At 45.3% G+C, this 20,626-nt stretch overlaps 1 protein-coding gene across 7 annotated transcripts; it reads left to right on the top strand.

Annotated features, from left to right (window-relative positions):
• The first annotated feature begins 1,213 nt into the window (after positions 1–1,213).
• Positions 1,214–19,582, top strand: AMPD1 (adenosine monophosphate deaminase 1). Of its 7 annotated transcripts, XM_028734562.2 has the most exons (16): positions 1,214–1,318; positions 3,552–3,563; positions 6,906–7,083; positions 8,366–8,531; positions 11,044–11,209; positions 12,961–13,180; positions 13,626–13,755; positions 14,545–14,739; positions 14,925–15,056; positions 15,166–15,329; positions 15,990–16,116; positions 16,521–16,684; positions 17,915–18,035; positions 18,128–18,301; positions 18,439–18,549; positions 19,313–19,578. In XM_028734562.2, the coding sequence occupies exons 1-16, from the start codon at positions 1,297–1,299 to the stop codon at positions 19,469–19,471; spliced, it is 2,241 nt and encodes a 746-aa protein (XP_028590395.2). In that variant the 5' UTR covers positions 1,214–1,296; the 3' UTR covers positions 19,472–19,578. The 7 variants fall into 7 exon arrangements, with proteins under 7 accessions (XP_028590395.2, XP_028590397.2, XP_077785204.1 ...); XM_028734564.2 differs by lacking the exon at positions 3,552–3,563 and having other exon boundaries at positions 1,217–1,318; XM_077929078.1 differs by lacking the exons at positions 1,214–1,318; positions 3,552–3,563 and adding an exon at positions 6,062–6,139.
• Positions 19,583–20,626: the final 1,044 nt, after the last annotated feature.

Here is a 20,626-nt window from a genome sequence, read left to right as displayed (position 1 = left end):
ATCTGCTCTGCTCATATCCTCACATTCTCTGTTCACCCTTTTCCTTCTGACCCCAAGGAAGCTTAGCTAGTTAATTTGATATTCTGGATAAAAGAAGGCGCAAGAACTCAAAAGAGAATTAACAAGACTGTAGAGCCTGAAGGTCATTCTTGGTTTCAGATGCAAATTTAATGCCGTTGACATTCAGTGCAGAAAGATTAGAAGCAAATGCACTCTTTATAGATAGCCATAGAGGGCAGATAGTTTGCGCATTCAAAAGAGTGAGCCATTGGGCTTGGCTGTAAGGTTTGGTTATATTGATGGGGGATAAGGAATTTGGAGCGCCTGGTCAGAAGACATTGGTGACTGGAAATAGTTGTCATAGTTGTACATCAGAAGCAAAGCAGCGTTTTAGGAAGGCCACTCAAATACTTGGCCCTGTTTCAGTAGTCGTAATATTCATTTCTTGTGCTATCCTTGCTTTAAAATTCGATTTTATATCCCACCATTCTAGCCCTTAGGATGACTATTGCCAATTGAAGTTAGTTATAAAATACAATAACATTAAATAATGTAACATCATAAAACAGGGGTAGGTTCAGCAGGGGGTAGATGAAACAAATGTACCCCTGGCTACCACAGAAACTTGAGCATCCATTCTCAGGAAGGATTGGAGCCATATAAAGCCATACAATAACATTTCAAAAAAGCACTAAACATATTTGGTATGTATTGATGAATTCAATATTTCTTAGTTTTGCCATGCAATCTTGCTCTAAGGGAGCAGAGTACCCACCGCTAGCCTGGATCGATACAGATTTTGAAGGGGCAAAAAACTGCTTGAAAGGATGCTGCAGATAAGTTCCAGTGCTGAACATATCCCAAAGGATTGTGGTGCAAAGTCAGTACTTTTTTATTCAGTGCAAATAGTTGTGCTAATCTGGTCTCCATTCATGAGTCAGTAATAGGGGCCACCTGTGACCAACTCAAAAGCACCCAGTCCTGGTCATGATCCTGGCAACATTCTCTCATTTGTGGTGGGTGGAGCAGAGCTCCCAAATTTACTGCCCATACATCTCGGGACAAACAGAGTTAACCCCCAATCCTGTAGCTTCACCTGTTAACAACTGAGACTTTGCCTGGCTGCAGCTTTAAATAGTCTGCTGCGTATTCCTTCACTCCTTTTAGATGAGGAGAGTTGGGTTACAAGAGCAGAAATAAATAGTAAAATGAGTGTTGGGTGGTTGTGCAGTTTCGTCCTTCCACTCGTCCACGCCACACTTGGTTTCTCAGAACTCTCCTGAGGTAGTAGGGAAAATGCCGAAGGTGAAAGTTCCAGGTAGGTCTAAATTCCCACGTAGCCTTAGGCGAGTTGGGAGGAAGCCTTCTTTTATGATGAGGTCAGTGCCAATAGCCAGACTCTCAAGAATGGATTCACAAAGCAGCTCTGATTGCCTATTTAAATTTTGCAAGGCACAGGAGGTGGAAGGAGTGAGAGCTTGAGCCATTAGCTTTCCCAATATGAGTAGTTTGGATAGACAGTCAGGCAAGTGGCTTTTAGGCCACAGAAGTGAAATTGGATGAGACCAGTCGATTCAGCAGAACCCAGTTTTGCTGTGTTAAAAATTTATCAGAGGTTGGATAAACTTCCACAGGAGCACCCCTAGACATTGGTGTTTGCCAGATAAAAGAGAAATTAGAGGGTTTTCAGTAACCTTTAATGGCTTATCATTAGCAGCAAGGTAATTAAGACATGCACCAGGCTAGTAGTCAAAAGGGGGCTGGATTTAGCTTCTCTTTGTCAGCTCGTAAAAGACCTGAATAAACCCTCCTCGGAACATGTTGCCTTCCAACTCTGTGGTTCTGTGCTGTTACTAGCAGAATAGCAACATGGTCCAAGGAATCTAGAACAAAACTGATTAGATTTATTGGATTTTTTGAAGCAGCAGCAGCAACTATCCACATATTAAATCTAAGCCTTTGATAAGCTTAAAAATTACATAAATAATCCTTTCAACTTTCTCTTATTTTGTTATGCTCCTAAAGGAACATTTCTTACAGCAAACAAAATGGGTTTTAAAAGTGTTTTGTCGCTTTTCTCTTTGTCCAATATTTCAAGTTGTTATCAAAGGGTTCTGTTCTCTCCCCCACAACCACCATATTAGTGTACAAAGATGCTTCCCTTTTAAATAAAAATACTGTAATAAATATCCACAGCTCATAATCAAATATTCCTACAATGTCCATGCCACATGAACAGGTAGCCTCACGTCTGTTGATTTCATTTGACAGAACGCGAATGGTGCAATAGTTTCCCTTTGAGTATGACAGTTATATTTAACAAACAGACCTTGGTTCCAGTTTGTACTTTTGCATGTTTTTTTAAAAGGTGAACTATAGGAAGTTTTGGGGCTGTATCCTTTTACTTCCTTTGAGCAAGCGAGCTGAGAAGATGAATCCTACTGGTAGACATGCTAATAAATTGTCAGGGGAGAATGAAGAGCATTGATGGACCTGTGCTTTGTAATGGTAGAAATGTTGAATAATGCCCATAGGTGCCTACTAAGAAGACCTGGACCACATTTTTGTGTTGCAGTTTCAACTGATATATCACACTAACTTTTTTAAAAAACTGTCAGTCTGCACCCCCTTCGGATACAGTGGTATCTTCCATGCTTGGAAACACTCCAGCTAAGGGCTCATACACACTTCTGCTTGACCTGTGAATTGTAGGCATGGATCTGAGCGGTTTTCCTCTTGCCTCGCTCCAGCCCCAGGGAAAACACACTCTCTAGTGCTAAATTGGAGCAAATGTCAATCTGGAGAAAACCTGAATTGCTGTTTGCTCTGATTGAGCGCTAATGAGTGGTTTTCCCTGGGGGAAAGCAGTGGAACAAAATCTAGTCTAGGCTGATTTTCTCCTTACCAAACAACTGTTCTAAGAAGTACTACATACTAGGTTTTAGGTTTTAGAATATTTGTGTGTGGAAACTACTGGACTAAAGGATTATCTTTTCATATTATTATTTTGGCATATATGGAAGGTGGTAATCAGAGCCATGCCCCAGACCACCATATGTTCACTGTTCAGAGTTACCATTTGCAAAGAGAGTATTACATTTGTAGGCAAATGTTCCAAATCATGCATACGAGAAACTATATACCTTCAGATGTACAAGCACAGAGTCTGTGAAAACAGTATTTTTTGAATACATGGAGTCATTGAGTTCAGGCCCTCACAAGCCCCTTCCATATGCCCACTTGTATCCAAATAAATGCATGGAAAGGGATATTGGTGGTGCCAATCCCAGGTTCTGAGGTAGAATTTAAAAGACTGCATCCGTCATATCAGGATGTCTGGGCAAGTTGTCCCAAATTGCTTTCTTAACTGTTCTTCTTTCCCATTGTAGAGCTGTTCAACTACTATGGTATGTAGAGTATATATTTCTGCAAACATTTGCTCATTAAAAATGTTCGTTTCTGTATATAAATGTGGACAACGGGTTAAAAAAAAACTTTAGGTGCTACATCCTGTGATCTGATTACATTTATTTTATTTCACTCTCAAACAGCAGAGGAGAAACGTGAGTATAACTCGGCCTTCCTTGTGCCGCCTGCTGCTTTGTTAAGCAGTTGATCATATCCAAAAGACAAATGATCACAGCAACTCAGCGACTGTCTGTTTCTCAGCAGTCATTGCCAGGAGCTATTGATGCATCTGGGGTGAGGAAGAAAGCTTGTATGGGGCTTGGAGGAAGGCAGGGTGTCATAACGGGACCTGCATGGGGTGTGCTGTCCTCATGAGTCTGGATGATTCAGCCCTTCATCAAACCAGCCTTTTCAAGGAGCTCAGATACCTTCCTTTGAGTTGCAATACTAGGAAGGAATGCTGGAGCCCAGTTCTCTCCACCAAGTCTTACCTGGGCACCAACTAAAGGCAGGGACGTGGTTGGCGCTGTGGGTTAAACCACAGAGCCTAGGACTTGCTGATCAGAAGGTCGGCGGTTCGAATCCCTGCGACAGGGTGCGCTCCCATTGCTCGGTCCCTGCTCCTGCCAACCTAGCAGTTTGAAAGCACGTCAAAGTGCAAGTAGATAAATAGGTACCACTCCGGTGGGAAGGTAAACGGCATTTCCGTGCGCTGCTCTGGTTCGCCAGAAGCGGCTTAGTCATGCTGGCCACATGACCCGGAAGCTGTACGCCGGCTCCGTCGGCCAATAAAGCGAGATGAGCGCCGCAACCCCAGAGTCGGTCACGACTGGACCTAATGATCAGGGGTCCCTTTACCTTCACAACTAAAGACACCTAAGCTGGACCCTCAAAAGCACCCTGCTTGCTGGGAAAAGAGGAGCACAAGTGGATGGTCGAAGTTACTTGGTAGTGGACCCACTTTGACTCTTGGGTTATATAGTTGGACTCTAAGGTTCTCTGCTCATTAAGCTCCTGGTATATGACTGCATTTCAACCTAAAAACTGGGCATTGGCACAGATTGCCCTGCTGAGAAATGGCTGTCTTTCTGGGCTGCCTGGCTACCGCTGGGTGCACAGCTGAGCATGAGCCACATTGCCCAGCAACCGCTGTGCGCAAGGGCATTTGCTGGGAACAATGTTGCTTCCCTGTTCTTGTGGAATTGAGATGCGGATCACTGGCTGCTTTGACAACACAAGAGGTCTCTAGGCAGGACTTAGGAGCTCGGAATAGGACAACGACCCCTTATGTCCAACCTTCTAGTCTGGTGTGAGTGTGGACTTCATTCCCTGCTCAATCCCCATGCACATTGTCTGTCTGGAAAGTGGTATTGCATGAACTTGCCATTTGCATGGCCTCTGGAATTCCCATCATGCTACCCTATGCCCTTCCTGCTTATTCCACTTGCATATCTCCTGCTGAACCAGATTACTTCCCTGCTTCCTCAATGTCCACCCTTAAAGCAGTGCTTGCACACCCATGCCCTTCTGATAGCCTACGTGTGTGGATGGGTTACAGTGATTGAGATATTAAATTCTTATAGAAAAACATTTTCTGGGCAGCAAAATAGTCACTGATTACCAAAACATTTTACTATATGAATTTAATGTATTCAATAACTAATCCAATTATTGCAAGGTTTTCCATCTGGGCAATGGAACTTTCCCTTCTCCTCCTCCCCACCCCTATTTCTTCCCCAGATCTGCTCCAAAGAGTTGGAGAAAACTTCAGAACAGATTTAGGGGATGCTCAAAGAAAGCAAGAGAGGGGAGGTTCTGTTGCACAGTCCAAAGTCCTTGCACTAAGAGAACCACTTCGCTGGGTACCACCCAATATCTCTGTTTTGTTAGTCACTGTAATAAATATATGCTTTTGATAATAAATTGCATCCTTCCAAGATCCAGAGCAACACACACACACACACACACACACACACACATCCCTGCAGCCTTTTGTATGATATAGTCGTACCTTGGTTGTCAAACTTAATCTGTTCCAGGAGTCTGTTCGACTCCCGAAACGGTTCAAAAACCAAGGCGCAGCTTCTGATTGACTGCAGGAGCTTCCTGCACTCAATTGGAAGCTGCATCAGATGTTCAGCTTCTAAAAAACATTCACAAACCAGAACACTCACTTTTGGGTTTTCAGCATTCAGGAGCCAAAACGTCCGAGTACCAAGGCGTTTGAGAACCAAGGTACGACTGTGCTAAGGCTGCAGTTCTGGGCACACTTACTCGGGCAATGGTGACTTTTACTTGTGAGTAAACATGCATAGAATTGGACGATAAAATTGTAAGTCATAGCCAATGCTGGATTCTCAGCAGAAGTGACTGTCCTCCGAAACACCATAACCTGAAAGGTCTCACACCAACCATACTCAGAAGGACCTGTACAGATCTGTATAACATATCCTTTCATGGGACTGTACCTGCATACACCATCGTTGCTGGCTACAACAAGAAACATCATGCATTAATCTCAGGCTGTTTGAAAGATCAGAGCCTGCCTTTTGGAGCTCTGACCCCACAGTTATTTGTGAGCACTCCTTATTGTGCACCTTGAGATTTCTAAGCAGAAACATCTATGACTGTTGCCCTTTCCTGTACACATTGCTCAGTGGCAGAAGGGTGATATCCAGGCTCTGATTTCCACAAAAATGGGCTAAGACTACAACGAGGAAGCCCAAAACAGGTAAGACACATCTTTTCTAAGTCACCTGGTTTCACAGTAGCTTGGAATTTAGTTTAGATCCAGTTCAGTCCAAAGCAGGTTGCACCCACTATGGTGATGCCATCTATACTTACTGGCTGGGAAAGCCAAACCTATCAGTCCCAATTCAGCTTCATTCTTATTCTCATTGCTATGACATCATACTCAGTGTAGAGAGGCACAAACATTTCCAGACTATGGAGAAACGCAGACTCCAGCCATCCAGAATCTAGAGCCATGAGTGGATACCAAGAGAAGCTTGTCAGTCTTCGCCTCCATGAAGCATTTATGCACCCCAGCACACCCATGGTTCATCACTGGTGTTTCACCTTTCCTCACTGAAGCCCTGGAATCTCGCTGTAAAAGGTTATCAGTAGAAGTACTAAGAATACTATCTGCTTAAAACCCTGCAGCGACATTGAGTCAAAGTAGACTATGTTGAGGCTGATGGATCAATTGTGTGACACATGATAAGTAAGCTTTTTAAATACTCTGCAGCCCTGTAGCTGCATGCTCCCCTACAACTATCAAGCTGCACCCAGGAATGTGTTGCAGGTAAACATTCAGTTTCAGAGCACATGTGACATATTGTTTTAGCCTATCAGTTCCCTGTCATGCGTACAAAGAGAATGCAGGCATGAGGTGGCCTCTGAGTGCACACAAGGCTGGTGTGCTGAGTGACGCAATTGATCCATCCTCCCGCAATGACCAAGAGCTGGCCTGGTGACCTTCTGCTTTCTCCTGACAGAAACGGATGATGCCATGCGCTCCTTCGCAGAGAAGGTCTTTGCCTCAGAGGTGAAGGATGAAGGGGGCCGGCACGAAATCTCTCCCTTTGATGTGGAGGATGTCTGCCCCATATCACATCATGAAATGCAACAGCATATGATCAATGAGGAGGAGAGTTCAAGTGACACTGGGAAAAAGTGAGAGTTCTGTGTATGTGTGCATGCACTGGTGGGGTAATGGGAAATTGGGGCTGAGGAAGGAGGAGCCATGAAAGATTGGATGGGTAACCTAGTAAGGTGTGGCTCAGATAGATCCTGTGCCAGATGTGTGCTGATCACAGTACCTCTGAAGCATCATAATGCAGGCACCAGATACACTTGCACTCACACTAAGGAAAGGTGGCAACGAATGTGAAAAGAGGTGGTTCCTGAACCTTGGAAGACTTGCGTTTATGGGAAACTACAGAGTGGCTAATTCCAGTCGGAACAGCCACCAGCACAGAGTGCACTGTCTGTACTAGCACCCCTTAATTATCAGAGCAGACCAAGTGTTTAAGTATTTTTAAGATTAGCTTAAAGCGAAACCATTTGCTCAAGTAGATTTTCAAAACTGATGTGGATATAAAACGTTCCCCAAGCCACTTGGCTGGAATTGTTGGAAGAGTAGCCTTTGCCCTATGTTTCTAGGCACTGAACAGTTTTGAGCAGATATATTCTCAACCACATTGCCTCCCTATGGAAGAATGGAGTGTTTCCATGTGATAATAAGGATGGCAGATAGGTAGCTGTTCACTACAAGCAAGTGTGAAAGCCATGGTCTTATTTTTCCTTTTGATTTCCATAAGTGTGCCGCTTGTCAATACTACCTGAGCAGTGGCACTTTGCTCCTATTCCTCAGTGGCTTACTCTGACCCCATAATTTGTATTCTCTGCTTCCTTGTGGAAATGTCTTTAGATACAGATTACAAATTTGCTGAAGAAGCTAGTCAATTCAGAGAAGGTTCAAAAGCACACCAGAAAGACACTAGTTCTGAATCTATTTATAGAATGTATAGTTCAGCTTCTTCACAAGTGATCCTTGGGCAGATCACAACAACAACAACAAAAGACAATAAAATGTAATTAAAACATACCACTAACACTTCCTCTCTCCTTTTTCAAAAACCAATTCTTTTTGAATTGGAGGAAGAGATAGATCTTCAGCTGGTGCCACAAAATAGGCATGGTGCCAGCCAGTCTTCAGGGTGCCATTACTGACAAGGCCTTCCACAATACAGTATATAAAGACATTTGTATATTCCTTTGCTACCCCCTCCAGGATCATGAAATATCAGCCAAACTTTCAATGTAGGGAAGTGTAGCTATGGGAAGTGTATGGTGAACTGACCATGCAATACAGATGATTGCTGCCAAAGCATAGACAAAACTATATGAAATGAGTTTCCATTTGTGTTGCTTTCCTTTTCTTCATCCCTCCTAGGAAGAAGAGGCTCTTGCGGCTGAAGACCATTGCACTGCTTGTTCCTACTGCAGGAAAGTCTTCAACCAAACTGTCCACCTTAGATGAGGTCATCTCCAGCAGTGCTTCGTATCAAGCCGTTCCCAAATTCCAGCGTGTTCAGATCACGGGCGACTATGCTGCAGGGGTCAGTAGCTGGAGGTGCCAAACCATATCCTATCATGGATGAGTCTATTCTGCTGCCCCTTCTTCCATTTTGTTAGATGTGGTACTCCCAATACTGACTTTTCAGTTGCAACAATGCAACATTGGGGGGGGGCGTGAGGCAACCCTCCTGTTTTTCAAGGCTTCCCCAATACATTTTCTCCCCCATTCCATGTAAAAATACCTGAGGTTGGCTCTAGTGCAGCAGTTTTCAACCCAGAGTCTTTAGTAGGGGCCCCAAGGCAGTCCATGTGGCTCATGTAGCACTATCTGCTCTCTGCCCCTCATCATCTACCTCATGAGGCAAATGCCGCATTCTCCTCAACCTTCCTTCAATAATAATAATAATAATAATAATAATAATAATAATAATAATAATAATAATAATAATAATAATATATTTAAAAGTCTGTTCAGGGCTGGTACACACCATAGAGTCATACCTTGGGTTAAATATGCTTCAGGTTGAGCGTTTTCAGGTTACGCTCCACGGCGACCCGGAAGTAACGGAACACGTTACTTCCGGGTTTTGCCGCTCGCACATGTGCAGACGCTCAAAATGATGTCACGCGCATGCGCAGAAGCGTCAAATTGCGACCCACGCACACGCAGACGCACATGGCATTTGCTTCAGGATGCGAACGGGGCTCCGGAATGGATCCTGTTCGCACCCAGAGGTACCACTGTATATTTTAAGCAGCCCTCACCTGTAGTATGTTAAGGGTGCTGCGTTTTGTAGCTCACTGGTAAACTACAGTTCCCAGGTTTCTTTGGGGGTGCTTTAAATGTATAGTGGGTGTGCTAACTGCAAGTGGGATAGACAAGGGAAGTAAAATAAGGTGTGTTCAGAGAATTTAAAAAATAGCCCTCCAAAACAAAAATGTCATGAAGTGGATATAATCAGGCATTGTGCTCACAGAGCACTTGGAAAATATGGTCCACTCCCCTCCTCCAGCACTGCCTTGACAAAGAATATCTGCTGGCTTTATGCTGTAGATGGGCAACAAAGGCACATTTATTGGGCACAAACCCCGATCACGTAGAAAAGGCTTGCTGTTCTTTCCAGATCTTCATCCCCCACCCCCCTACCCATTTCAAGTTGCAAGAGACACAGCCCCAAAATGGAATGGGAGGAGGAAGAGTTCAGTGGCACTCCTGCAACTAACCTTAGCTGTGTCCTTAGGCTAGCTGTGTCTGTGTTTTGAGTGGCCTAACATGAACCTGTTGAGAAATAAATCAAATATGGGGGGATTTGCTGGGTCAAGGGATATTGATGAAATTGAAGTGGGAACATCCTGGTGCTCAAAATAGCTCCAACAGCTGGATCCTGCCATGTCCCTGATCACCTTTCATTGCCAGCCTTGGTGGGTTGTTGGAAGACATGGCTGCTGCTGGAATATACGCTGTACTCTCTCCTTCACTCAAGCAACCATACTGGGCTCTATCCCACAGACGGCTCCAGGTTTAAGCAAAGTTCTTGCTGTGGCCTCCCTCATGGGTGGGCTTCCTTTGCAGCATTGCGAAACAGTGGCCCTTCCTTCCTTCCTTTCTTTCTAATTGTAAGGAGCAGAAAGGTTCCTGTGAGTGACAATCTCCCAATGTCGGCCATTTTGTTTTCCTTACCATAGCCCAGGAATTGTGATGGCCCAGAGCATTGTAGGGAAAATAAAATGGCAGGCACCAGTTAAATGGCAGCCACCAGAGCTCAACGAGGACAGGCAACTGTCAGTGCAATCGGCCCTGCCAATGACATGGGAGCCGCAATAGCTGCCATGTGCTGACGCTGGGCCTGCTTCATTCTCATTGCTATTGTTATGCCCACCACCACCTCCAACCAGGCATGCTGGGAGACGACTCTTTATCTCACAGTGCAAGAGTAGGGAACTTTAGGCCCATGGGCCAAATGTGTCCCACATGCCTCTCCATCTGGTCCTTGGGATTCTCCACAGGCCGCTCCCTCCCCCTACCAGCCACATTATCTGTCCTCAGGCTACAACCTCTGCCAGTTTTGCCTCACACCTTCCATGAGCGTTTTGGTTTTTGCATGATTTGAACTCTGAGAATCCCCTTTCCTTGCCTGCTGTATTATTTGTATCATTTATTATTCCTATGACAGACCCACCAAGTGTCCCTATTTTCCAGGGACAGTCCCAGATTTACAGAAGCCATCCTGGTTTCTGATTTGATCCTACAATGTCCCACTTTTCCTTGGGCTGTCCCTATTTTCATTGGAGAAATGTCAGAGGGTTTGGAATAGGGCACCCCTATTTTCCTCAGAGAAATGTCAGAGGGTATGGAATAGGATATCTCCATTTTCATTGGAGAAATGTTGAAGGGGAAGTCTCTATTTTCATCAGAGAAATGTTGGAAGGTATGGAATAGGGCTAAAGTGCCCTTTTGTGGTTTTCAGCACACCTGGGTTTTTCCCCCTTTTGTTTTGTAATTTCTGTCTTTTTTTTTATCAGTGCCAGAAGTTTTAACAAATATTTCCACAGGTGACAGTGGAGGATTTTGAAGTGGTCTGCAGAGGCCTGTACCGTGCCCTGTGTATCCGGGAGAAGTATATGCACAAATCTTTCCAGCGTTTCCCCAAGACTCCCTCCCAGTTCTTGCGCACTATTGAAAGTGAGGTGTGGAAGCCAAATGACGACCTGCTTCCAGGTAAGTACCCAGGCAGGCTGTGCAGGCTGTACTGGGTGACTGGGCTTGTGGGTGTGCCCCAGAGCAAGACAGCAGGTGTCGGGGTGTGGGGGTGTGGGATGGAGGGCACTGTGGAGAATTGCATTAGCCGCTTTAATCTTTTTTTAAAAAAACAACACCACCACACTCCTGTCTGTGCAGAGCTGGTGTGCTGAGCATGCAGAACACTTACGAACATAGGGAGCTGCCTTAGACTGTTGGTCCATCTGGTTCAGTATTGTTTACACTGACTGGCAGCAGCAATCCAGGGTTTCAGACAGGAGTCTCCTCCAGCCCTGCCTGGAGATGGCCAGGGGTTGAACCTGGGATCTACTGCCTTCTATTCAGATGCTCTACCACTGAGCTATGGGCCTTCCTTACTTAGAAGTAAGAGCACAGTGAGAGCAGCTTTCTGCCGAGGCCAGTGAGAGCCAGGCCTTTGCAAAGACTTGAGGAGAGGAGCTTCCCAGATGGAGTTGTAGAGGTTTGGCACCCCCCCCCCCCTCCACCTTGGCTCACATTCTTATCTGAGCAAGTATCTTTTTTGGATTTACTATGAATACTGTCAGGTAGTCAGTGAATCTGAATGACATGTAGCCTTGGCCTTAGGGCTGTATTTCTTGTGCTGGACCTCTTTCCAGTGTGCAATATCATGCCATATTTTGGCTTAGCTTTGGTGACTCACCCAGTCTACCATTTTCTATCTCACCCCCCTGTTTTCCCATGTTACAAAGAACAGCCTGGCCTAAGTGGAGTTCTCATGCTTCTATCACACAGGCTTGTTCATAAGAGGTAGGAATATAGGAAATTCCCTTTTGCCACATCATCTAGCCTGCTGTTGTCTACTGTGACTGGCAGAGGCTTTCCAAAAGACATCTTAGCTAGGGTTCCTTCATACCATCCTCCATCTGATCCTTTTTTTAACTGGAGAGGGCTAGAATAGAGCAAGAAACCTATTGCATGAAAAACATGTGCAAAGGGGTATTTTTCTTAGTCTGTACCTGAATCAGACTTTAATTCTCTGGTCTAAACTTCCATTATACCATCTACATACAAGAGGAAAAGGGGCCTGTGAATCAAACGAGGATATGATGTAAAGCAGGGATAGCCGACAGGTACCCTTGGGATGCTGTTGGACTTCAACTCCCATCAGCCCTAGCTAGCATGGCCAGTGGTGGTGGGAGCTGTAGTCCAGCAATAAATGAAAGGCACTGTGTTGGCTAGCCCTGGTGTGAGGTATGAAAAGCCTAGGCACACGTTATCTTAGGGCTAGAGCACTGACCGTGCTGCTTCTCCTTCTGCCTTTGAGGCGGAGGCAGGACTTTCACATTTCTGGGAATGCTTTTCACTACACACTCAAAACAAAAGATATGTGCAATTACTAAAACACACCTAAGCTTGTTATTAGTCATGCAGAATAAATTGGATTTTAGGATTGTGCTACAAGAGGCGCCATCTTGTTAAAGGATACACGTGCAGTCAGGAGCCAAAATTAGCTAAAACAAAGACAGAAATTGTAGCAAAAGCATCTGCATGCAGGGGATGGATAGTGGTGGCGTTCTCTCATGGGGATTTCAGCCAGTCTCAGTCCTGGCAGTCATGTGGTTTCCTTAGTGGTGTAGAATTTAATTCTTGTAGGTTGACAGCTGTAAGAGAAGCATGCTAAAAAACCCCAAGCCTTTTCCTTTGTCCTTCCCTTGTTCAACGTTAGTGCACTTTCCTCTTGATTTTAGTGTTCTCTCCCCCTGTGAAGAAAGACGAAGATCCCTTCCAGTCTGGCAACTTGCCCGAGAATCTGGGCTACCATGTGGAAATGAAAGAAGGTGTGGTATACATCTATGCTGACAAAGCTGCTGCTGCCAGGGGTGAGCCCAAGGACCTGCCCTACCCTAACCTGGATGTCTTCATTGATGACATGAACTTCCTGCTGGCCCTTATAGCTCAGGGACCTGTGTAAGTGTCTTGGAGGTATGGCCCCTTCGCGCATAAGCAGGGCCAGCCCAAGAGATTATTGAAGCCTCAGGCAGAAAATCCAAAGGGCGCCCAGCCTGCAATGAAAAATGTAACAGTGAGCTAACAACCAATGTGCTTCCTTTTATTGATGCCCAGGGTTTGCTGCCTAAGGTGGCTGCTGCTGACCTGGGTTTGCCCTGAATAGGAAAAGGGCAAAAGTCTAGCCACCCCAGGGCAGCACACATATATCCCTGTTGCAATGACTTCTGCTGTCTCGGGTCACTTGCTCTGGAATGTGACCTTTATCAAGCTGTTGTGTGACAGCAGCAGGGTTACTTCTGGCTGGCAAATGTTGGTTGCGTTGGCAAGCTGGTGAACCTGGGCTTGGTCTCTTATTCTGCGAGTGGCTTATTTGAGACGATGCTCTTTCCTTTGACTGTTGCAGCAAAACCTACACACACCGACGCCTTCGGTTCCTCTCCTCCAAGTTCAGTGTGCATGAGATGCTGAATGAGATGGAAGAGCTGAAGGAGCTGAAGAACAACCCCCATCGGGACTTCTATAATTGCCGTAAGGTGAGGGATCTGTCCAAGGTGTTGCCTCCTCAAGCAGGAGTGGCTGATCTTTGTCACCCTCTGGGGCTGCAGATCAAAGTGGGTGTGGCCAAAGTGTAGGTGTGGGTGTGGCCAATATTTTTTAAAGGGCAAATTTTGCTGGATCATAAAAATTACAGCAAAGGATATTTATTTTATTATGTGAACTGCCCTGAGACCTCCGGGTATAGGGCGGTATATAAATTCAATCAATAATAATAATAATAATAAGCAAAAATGGTCAGTATCTTTTTTAATTTACAATTTTTTTAAAAAAATGTTTATTCGTAATGGATGGATTTGGGGATTTGGGGGATTAACAAAACCTTTCGGACCCAGTGCTACCACATATTTTTAAATATTATTATTTTAATTTACAAGATTTGGGGGGGCCTTGGATGGCCACAAAAAACCCCACACATGTGGCACCGTAATATTACCATAATATCACATTCTGGCCTCCCCCTGCAAAACTAGTGGGAGTGCATTAAGAGCTACAAAAAAGTCTGGTGTCACAGTGGAAGACCAATAGGGGCAGTAAATAAAATAAAATAAAATAAAATAAAATACAGCATTTAACTATTATTTTTTTAAGGCAAATGGGAGAGGGTTGTGGGGGATGAATGAGATCTGCAAGTTGTGGGTTAGGTACCCTGGCCTTAAGGTACAATGATGTACCTCATCAGTGCCTCCCCCAATATCATTGCTGGGGTGGGTTCTGTGGGAGGGAGGCATCTGCCTCCTAGGCTGACCTTTCTCTTCTCTTAACAGATTGACACGCACATCCATGCTGCAGCTTGCATGAACCAGAAGCACTTGCTGCGATTCATTAAGAAGTCTTACCGGGAAAATTCTGAAAGGGTTGTGTACAAATCCAAGGACAAGACCTTGACGCTCAAGCAGCTTTTTGAGCAGCTCAACCTTCACCCTTATGACCTGACTGTGGACTCCCTTGATGTCCATGCAGTGAGTCCTGCTTTTCCTTTCCAGTACAGGAGATCTCCCATCCTTCCGCATGGTCTCTGTCATATGACTGGCTTTGGCTAATTACTCCCCCCCCAGCTGTTGCTGCCCCGCCATCTCTACCTCCTACAAGTATTCTTTGCTCTGTGCATCTAGCCAATGACTTCTCCTCCTCCTCCATGTCACAGGGCCGGCAGACCTTCCAGCGCTTTGACAAGTTCAACGCCAAGTATAACCCGGTGGGTGCCAGTGAGCTGCGTGATCTCTACCTCAAGTCTGAAAATGCCATCAATGGTGAATACTTTGCCACCATCATCAAGGTTAGAGACTATGGTATGCAAGGGTTTGTGTCTGTGCGGCTGGTAGACTGAGGATAAGGCCAGTTCCTGGAAGCAGATCAGGTAATCCCTTTCCCTTTTTATTTCGCAGGAGGTTGGCTCTGACCTGGAGGATGCCAAGTACCAGTATGCAGAGCCACGGCTCTCCATCTATGGGCGTTCACCGGAAGAGTGGCCAAAATTAGCCAGCTGGTTCAACGCACACCGTGTTTATTCACCCAATATGAAGTGGATGATCCAAGTGCCCAGAATCTAGTAAGTACTGGTAGGGGCAAAGTTTGATCAGGTCAGAAGTGCCAAATTCCATGTATAGATCTGATTAATCCAGATTCCTCCTCTTTCACTAATTATGGGCCCCTCCATGCACCCTACCCCTTCAGTACTTCCCCTCTCTCCCCTATCTCCTGGCCCGAAAGTGAAGGTTTCTCTTCCTTTCCATGCCTGTTTTCTAGTGTGTTGCCTATGGTCTTGGGCAGGTGCAGTGGAGTGGGAGAATATTGGATCCTTCAAGGGGACTGAACTCAGGGGAAGCCATCTACAAGGATTCTGGCTCAAGTCTGCAGACTTATGACCACTAGTCTCAGGTTCAGTAGCAGGAGCCTGGCTCAGTTCCTTACCTGGTAGTATCATAGCCCTGAATCTGGCTGGCTCTTCTTCCTCTGACTCTGATTGAGTTCAAGGCCAGGGCCATGACACTATCTGGATTTTCTTTGGTTTCCTTTGGGTTCTATGGGGCAAAGCAAAATGAGCAGGAAGCTGGGACACAGCTGGGACAAAGTATGTGCTTCAGGACTGAGTTCACTTGCTTCATCTCAGTTGCTTCTGCCATTTGCAGCCCGCTTACATTTTCCTTTCTCTCAAACGTCCCACGTAAGTGATATGGAAACGAGCAGAAGTGTTTCTGTCTCCTCTCAGTGATGTGTTCAGGTCAAAGAACTTTTTGCCACACTTTGGGAAGATGCTGGAGAACATTTTTGTGCCAATATTTCAGGCGACAATCAACCCACAGGACAACAAGGAGCTGAGTGTGTTTCTGCGCCATGTGAGTACTGTTGCCCAGAGGCACCTTGGGCCTAATCCTAGGTAGTGACAGGCTTTGCTCTTTGAAAGTAGGTGACAGAGAGAGTGGCCAATACAGCACCAGAAACTCGAGGGTGTATCTAAGCCAGCATATTGTCAACCAGATCTGGCCAAGGGTCCACCTCACTGAAGGTGATGCCTGATAGATACTACATAAGAAATGACAACACCTAACCACTACTGGATTCCAGTCTTCCAGCTTCAACAAGGTAGCACCTTGGACAGAGGTGGCCACTCTGTCCCCCTGCAGCAGAGGGTGACTGTTGGGTGATGGGAATTAGAGGTTATCGACTTCATGTTATTTGGTGAAGGTGGACTTGCTTTTGGAGTTGGTCCCTTCCTCAGAACCAATTGTACGATTTGCAGATTACTGGTTTTGACAGTGTGGATGATGAGTCCAAGCACAGTGGACACATGTTCAGCACCAAGAGCCCCAAGCCGGAGGAGTGGTCCCATGAGAAGAACCCCTCCTATACATACTATGTGTACTACATGTATGCCAACATCATGGTCCTCAATCATCTCCGACGGTGAGTCCCAGCCTGGGCAGAAGGATTATTGCCAGGTGAAAGGCTTCGATTACAAATAATCTGCACCAACATTTAGTACAGCGTTTCTCAAACTTGGGCCCCAGCTGTTGTTGGACTACAGCTCCCTTCATCCTTAACTACTGGTCCTGCTAGTCAGGGATGATGGGTATTATAGTACAACAACAAGTTTGAGGAAACACTGCTTTAGCAGGAGTAACACTCCTAGTTCTGCTGGTTCTGATAAGACCACCCACTAACCCTGACCAAAGCATATTGCATTTCAAGAGCTTGACGGCATCAATCCTTCACCTTCATTGATCCAAAGCCCTAAGAGGCACAGTTCCAGGTTCTGGTAGACTTAAATGCTTGGATTCTAACCTGCCTTCCGTAAATGAAACAGAATTCACATCTGCATAAAAGAGGTTTGCCGCCTCTTCTCTCCCTCTGCAGCCTCCTGCATTTCCCCAAAATCTGCTCCTGGGGATTGGGGGGCCCTTAGGAATGGTGCAGTAGGGAGCTCAAGATGAAAGGGGGAGCTGGTGAAAGCCACTCCTCCTTTATGTGAACTGAGGACTAAGTAAGGATCCAAACCAGGGTTGGCAAAAGTAATGACTTCATATAATAAGACCAGGACTGCTGAAATAATCTCTCAGATATTTATATATTTTTTCCTTTGCTAGTTTGAGAATGGGTTTTAAACACCATAATAATATTGTCTAAACCTTCTATTAAAAGAGCTAATGAGACTCTGGGGCCTAACTAAATATTATCTGCAGACAACTGCAATGAAACAAGACAGGTGCTTTTATAAAGAAGAGAAAAATGCTTTAAGAAAGATCAATTTAATACAGAGAGGCAGTGAAGGATTGCTTAATCCTTTTTGTGCTTGCAGCTTCTCTCAACCAAACTGCACCCCCAATTTATCCCCCTGCCCTGCATGAGTTTCAAACATGTATTAACTTTGTGGGCAGAAAAGCAACTGGATTTGTGTGGCTGTGGAGCAGAGAAGTTACAGTACACTCATCTGCATGTTAGCATGGATTTTTATCATTCACCAATGCAAAGCACAAAAGTGAAGTCCCTGCTGCTTGCTAATCCCAGCATTACACCAGCATGTTTGGTCCCTTCAAGTCGGAAGCTGTCTGGGGCCATCTGATGGTTGCTTCCTAAATAATGCTAGAAGTGTCCAGTGATCTGGGTTTTGCATAAAGGCTGCCTTGCCACCCTCAGGGAACGCGGAATGAACACTTTTCTGTTTCGTCCTCACTGTGGAGAAGCTGGTGCTATCACCCACCTGCTGGCTGCCTTCATGACTGCAGATAATATCTCCCATGGTCTGAACCTCAAGAAGGTGAGTTGCAAGATGTGCTGGGCTGTGGAGAGAAGATCCCCAGGTGTCCTTTCATGCTCATGTTGATCTATCCTTGCCATGTCTCTTTGCAGAGTCCTGTGCTGCAGTATCTGTACTACCTGGCCCAGATCCCCATTGCCATGTCCCCACTCAGCAACAATAGCCTCTTCCTAGAATATGCCAAGAACCCACTTCTTGATTTCCACCAGAAGGGCTTAATGGTGTCTCTATCCACTGATGACCCTATGCAGTTCCACTACACCAAGGTAGGCAGCTGGATCCTTTCCTAGGACTGCTGTTTGCTCTCAGAAGTGTGAGGGCAGCTAGCGTTCAGGGGATTATTGCAGCTTCTGCGATAACCTTTGCAATGGCTACACTTTGTATTTCACTTTTTATTCCCCAGGAGCCTCTCATGGAAGAATATGCCATTGCTGCCCAGGTCTTCAAGCTCAGCACCTGTGACATGTGTGAGATTGCACGCTACAGTGTTCTGCAATCTGGCTTGTCTCATGAGGTATGGTGTTCAATGGAAATCTCAAAGGGGTATAGAGTGCTCCAGGATATGGGTGATTTAGCAGCACCCAATCACTGCTGTTCTGCTTTGAGCTCCAAGTGGAATAATAATTCTGGTTCTAGACTTCTAACAATCTGTAGCCAAATGATCAGTACCACTTTCCTCAGCTGCCATTTTGGGAAGGCAAGTTCATTTGGAAATTTTGGGGGGTGGGGTGGGAATAGTGCTAAATATTGCCTACTCACTGCATCTATTATTATGGTTCCTCACTGCAATGGTCTCCCCATTGCAATCTAGGGGGTGGGGGAAAGGAAAAAGAAAGAAAGACCATGCTATTTGGAAAAGGAAGCGTTGAAGTAATATAGCCAACTCCTAGAGATGGAAATGGCTAGTTCGAATTCTGTAAAATATCTAGGCCATCTACACCAGGGAAGACTGTGGAGATTTTTCCACTGAATTTTCTGAATCTGGGGAGAGGAAAAAAGTGAAACAGTGGAACATGACAGATTGATGTTTTATCTTACAGATGCTTTGTCAAAACTGAGTGAACTAAGTGTGGCTATTCCACAGTATGTACCCTGTGGCTGTGTGGAAGTAGATCACCGCCTCAGGGCTTAGTGACTGGGAATATAAGAAGGGTTGAGCAAACAAAAGAGGGTACATGAAAGCAATGGAAGCAATAGGGTTTTCTTTTTATGGAAAAGGTGATGGGAATGGGAGTCTGAGTGAGGGGGTGGCTCTCATTTACTGTATCTTTCCATAGGAAAAGCTCCATATTCTGGGAAAGAATTACCAAGAAGAGGGGCCTCAGGGCAATGACATCTGCAAGACCAACGTGGCTCAGATCCGCATGGCCTACCGCTATGAGACATGGTGCTATGAGCTCGATCTTATAGCCGAAGGGCTGAAAAGTACTGAATAGAACCATATAGCAGGCTTGAGTAATGAAATCAGCAGTGCCATTCAACGCCAGGCAACTGTAGAGATGGAGAGTGAGGGATTATTGGCCCCAACACTGTTGTTTCAAATTACATACAGTCTAAAAGAAATTACGTGCAGTGTGTTTACTAAACTCTTTGCGCTCCTTCATTCTGCGAGCAAGGTGCAGTTTGCCCTGCATCCTGGGTATCTCTTGCCATGAATACCACAAAGATATTTATGTGAAAAGGAATCCAGGAGCCCCTGTTTCCTGGTGTGAACTGTTGTCTTTTATTTCAGTGCTTTCTAAAAAAAAAGTAGGAACATAGGGTTAAAGTGATCCACACAGCCCCTTGACAATGATGCAGGCAGGCAACACTGCAGGCACATTAAACAAGTCATTGTCTCACTGCCACAAGCCATTTAAAGGGCAAAAGGAGGCCATGTCCACAAAGAAAATGACTGGATTTTGTAGTGCAGCAGGCACACTCTGGTCTGTATGAGGGACCCACAGAGGCTTGATAAGGGCCTTAATTTTGATGCCTCTGATGAGGTAAAAATCCACTGGTGTTGACCCATGCAATAGCACAGACTGTCTCATACTCCAGCTGGACTACAGAGCACCTTGTACAGTGGTACCTCTGGTTACATACGCTTCAGGTTACATACGCTTCCGGTTACAGACTCCACCAACCCAGAAATAGTACCTGAGGTTAAGAACTTTGCTTCAGGATGAGAACAGTTTCAGGTTAAGAATGGACCTCCAGAACGAATTAAGTACTTAACCCAAGGTACCACTGTACTTTGTATAGGGCAGCAGATACGCTTACATGTTCCACCAACCTCTGTCTCCCTTCCTGGGGCAGAATGCTTATTAAATGATTTCAGGATGATCAGCTGATCCCCGCAGATCAGCTGGGTGGATGGGGTTTATCTGTTCTCAGCAGATAGGTGATTGAGTAGAGATTTGCATCCCTATTGTGTTACTGAGCTGGGAAGAGAGGGTTAAAGTTCTTAGCCTGGCCCAGCACCCTGATGAGGATGCAAATCTTTTCCTCCCTGCTCATCAGATTAGTTATCTGGTGTGTGATTTGTAGCTCAGCTCCGCCATGGAGAGGCACACTGCATTTTTTCTACTCTTGTAGCAGAGGCTTAAGCA

This window comes from Podarcis muralis, chromosome 5 (genome assembly GCF_964188315.1).
Source record: "Podarcis muralis chromosome 5, rPodMur119.hap1.1, whole genome shotgun sequence".
Lineage (NCBI taxonomy): Eukaryota > Metazoa > Chordata > Lepidosauria > Squamata > Lacertidae > Podarcis > Podarcis muralis.
This window is presented reverse-complemented; position numbering and strand designations above follow the sequence as displayed.

What these genes read in the sequence shown, in the direction of transcription:
- AMPD1 (XM_028734562.2), top strand. Translation starts at nt 1,297, where the DNA reads ATGCCGAAGGTGAAAGTTCCAG. An exon ending in ACTCCCTTGATGTCCATGCA is followed by an intron (nt 14,740 to 14,924) that starts GTGAGTCCTGCT and finishes TCCATGTCACAG; the next exon opens with GGCCGGCAGACCTTCCAGCG. An exon ending in ATCCAAGTGCCCAGAATCTA is followed by an intron (nt 15,330 to 15,989) that starts GTAAGTACTGGT and finishes GTCTCCTCTCAG; the next exon opens with TGATGTGTTCAGGTCAAAGA.